This window comes from Chinchilla lanigera, unplaced genomic scaffold (assembly GCF_000276665.1).
Source record: "Chinchilla lanigera isolate Chin_1 unplaced genomic scaffold, ChiLan1.0 scaffold00149, whole genome shotgun sequence".
NCBI classification, from domain to species: domain Eukaryota; kingdom Metazoa; phylum Chordata; class Mammalia; order Rodentia; family Chinchillidae; genus Chinchilla; species Chinchilla lanigera.
The window spans coordinates 1,371,070-1,373,742 of NW_004955550.1; the positions used below are offsets into that span (position 1 = coordinate 1,371,070).

General features: G+C 39.9%; 1 protein-coding gene across 1 annotated transcript; it reads right to left on the reverse strand.

The window, feature by feature from the left end:
- Window positions 1-722: 722 nt before the first annotated feature.
- On the reverse strand, window positions 723-1,286 carry Rnase9 (ribonuclease, RNase A family, 9 (non-active)). The gene has a single exon (XM_005412141.2). The coding sequence runs from the start codon at window positions 1,284-1,286 to the stop codon at window positions 723-725; it is 564 nt and encodes a 187-aa protein (XP_005412198.2).
- Window positions 1,287-2,673: the final 1,387 nt, after the last annotated feature.

The window sequence follows — 2,673 nt, forward strand, 5'->3', positions numbered from 1 at the left end:
GGAGGGAGGATGTATTTGTAGTTTTGCAAAGCCTGACATCTAAGCTGAAACAAAAGTGTGAGAACACACACAGATAACATCAGGCAATTGAAAAGTACTTTGGAGAGTGTCCTGGGATATACCCTGTCTAGGTCTCTCTCTTCAGGGCCCTATTGTGCTGTATGGATGGAACAAGACAGGTGGAACACCAGCCATGGCAGCACTGGGAAGACGTCCTGAAGGAGTTTGAGTTCTTGGTGCGAAGTGGTATCACAAGAAGGAAAGTCCCAAACCTTGAAATTCACACAAGCACACAAGAGCCACTGCACTGGATTGAATCACTTTATTATTTCTGTTAAACTAGAGAATCATACAAATACATCTGTAGAGCACAGTTCAGGCAACCATTCCCTGCTCCTCTAGGTGCTGGTCATCATTTCACTGGAGGCTTTCATAGTCAGGACACTGTTCAGTTCAAACATACTGAACTATGAGACCTGCTTGAAACTGCCTATAAGTACCCTGTCTGTGAACCCAGCCCACGTTACCTTTGAATAGGATTGAAGCAGAAAGGGAGAGAGGAGAGTGATAAAAATGAGCAGAATCAAATTACCATGCTCAATTTTGATTGGTAAGGGTAAGAAGCTTGGAGAAGGTGATTTCCTTCTTCTCTAATTGTTTAGAGAAAACTTATATTTGAATAGTGGAAGAAAGATACCTTCCCAGTGGATTGTACTTTTCTGCTAGGTTTGTGGTACCATATTACTTATAGTATGAGGAATAAATTCTCGTGTTGCATTGTTCCATCGACAGGTGATAAGAACATAACCATGCATGTAAGAAGATTCATAGTCACAGTTTGGCATATCAGTTCCTTCTATTAACTGACAAAACACCCCTTCTATTGCTTCCTTACTCTTCTTACATCCATCAGTTCCATCCTCACATGGCACTACAGTATTGTAGCAGGTCTTTTGCAACATCTCATATGTCGTTTTAAGGAAGTAATGATATTGCACACACCGCATCTTATACTGAACATTTCTAAGTCTAATTCCCTGTGAACAGTATTCAGGATCATCCAAAGGTCTCCAGTCTTCCTCAGCAAGGACTATTTTTTCAATTTTTCTTTTGGAAGGTGGTCTTGTAGGCCCTGTACCATAAAGTTCATATATATAATTTTCAAACTCTTGATGTGTAAAATTTGGTAGAAGGTAGAAATTCGAGAAAGTCCCTTGAAGCTGCATTGGTGGTAGCAGAAGCAGGAACAGCAGAGGCGCTGGGAGCTTGGTGAATAGAATTCTCATCCTCTCTCTGTGACAACAAAAGAGACACAGAGAAATGTTCTGTTGTAGTAATATGAGTCTCTGTTTCCTGTGCAAGGCCCATTTCTACCACCCATTCCTGTCCTATACTCTTAAGACTTTGGACTATTTGCACATCATTACAACTGGTAGTTTAGAATCTAAATATTTCTCACATACTGACAATAGAATAACCTTATCAGGTATATTAGTCCTGAAAACAGTGGATAAAGGAAGGGAAGGTGGAAGAAGAAGGCAAGAGAGAAAGGATACTTGGAGGGAACGAGGGGTTTGAGGGAACACAAGGGAAATGAAAGGAGGGAAGGGGCAAGGAGAGAAGAAAGAGAAGAAGAATGATAAAAAAAAGGAGTGGGGCAGAAGGGTAGGAAAAAGGAGACTGAGAACGTAGTGGGAGAGACAAAGGAAACTCATGTACACTTTCCATTTGGAATATATACATCTTATCCCACTTCAGCAGTTAATGATTTGCAGAGCGAAGAACCATAAGTGACCCATCCTCCCCTTCTGGACCATAAGTGACCCATCCTCCCCTTCTGCTGTGATGAGGGAAATTCTTCAGTTGATAAGTTATTTTCTCATCTTGCTAACATCTGGTCACAGAGGTCCATAAAAGCCAAGTGAATACTGTGCTGAGTTTTTTCCATGCCTGCTTTTACCCCTCTTTCATTGCCGGGAACTGATGTATCTATTTTGCAGCCCCTACCTCTGACACCAAAGTGAGTTATTCACCTTCTGAGTTTTCTTTGTTTTTCTTCAATAGATTCATGGTGTTTGTTATAATTGGGTTTATGCATCCCTAAGCTGGGCTGGGGATATAGCTCAGCAGAACAAGCATCTAGCAATTGCACAAGCCTAGCAATTGCAAGGTCCTGAGTTTGATTCCCAGTACCAAAAAAATTAAATAAATAAATAAAATAAATCCCTAAGCGTTCTTCATCCTATGTGGCTATCTGCAGTTATGATTACATCATCATGAGAGATTTCACACTCATGATATTACTTTTTCCCTCACTGCGTCTCCATGTATGTTTAGTCCTTGGGCAGGATAATGAATCTTTCCTCAGGATAGTATTTTACATGTTTTTGAGCAAGTGTCTTTGTTATACAAGTCTGCAATGCTAAGCAGATGATACACATTTGAAAATAAACAGAAAAAGAAGATATTTAGTAGTTTGGTATCTACTAATGATGTATATTATTACACTATCTTGTAATGATGATCAATGATTTTTAAATAACTTTTCTCACAGGACCTGAGTAGTAGTAATGTATACCCAAGGAATTCTTTCCAATTGCTTAAACAAGCATCAGGGCAGAGCCTATGCTTTAGTAAAAAGTGTCATCCTTTGTAGACGACGTCTGGGTCTAT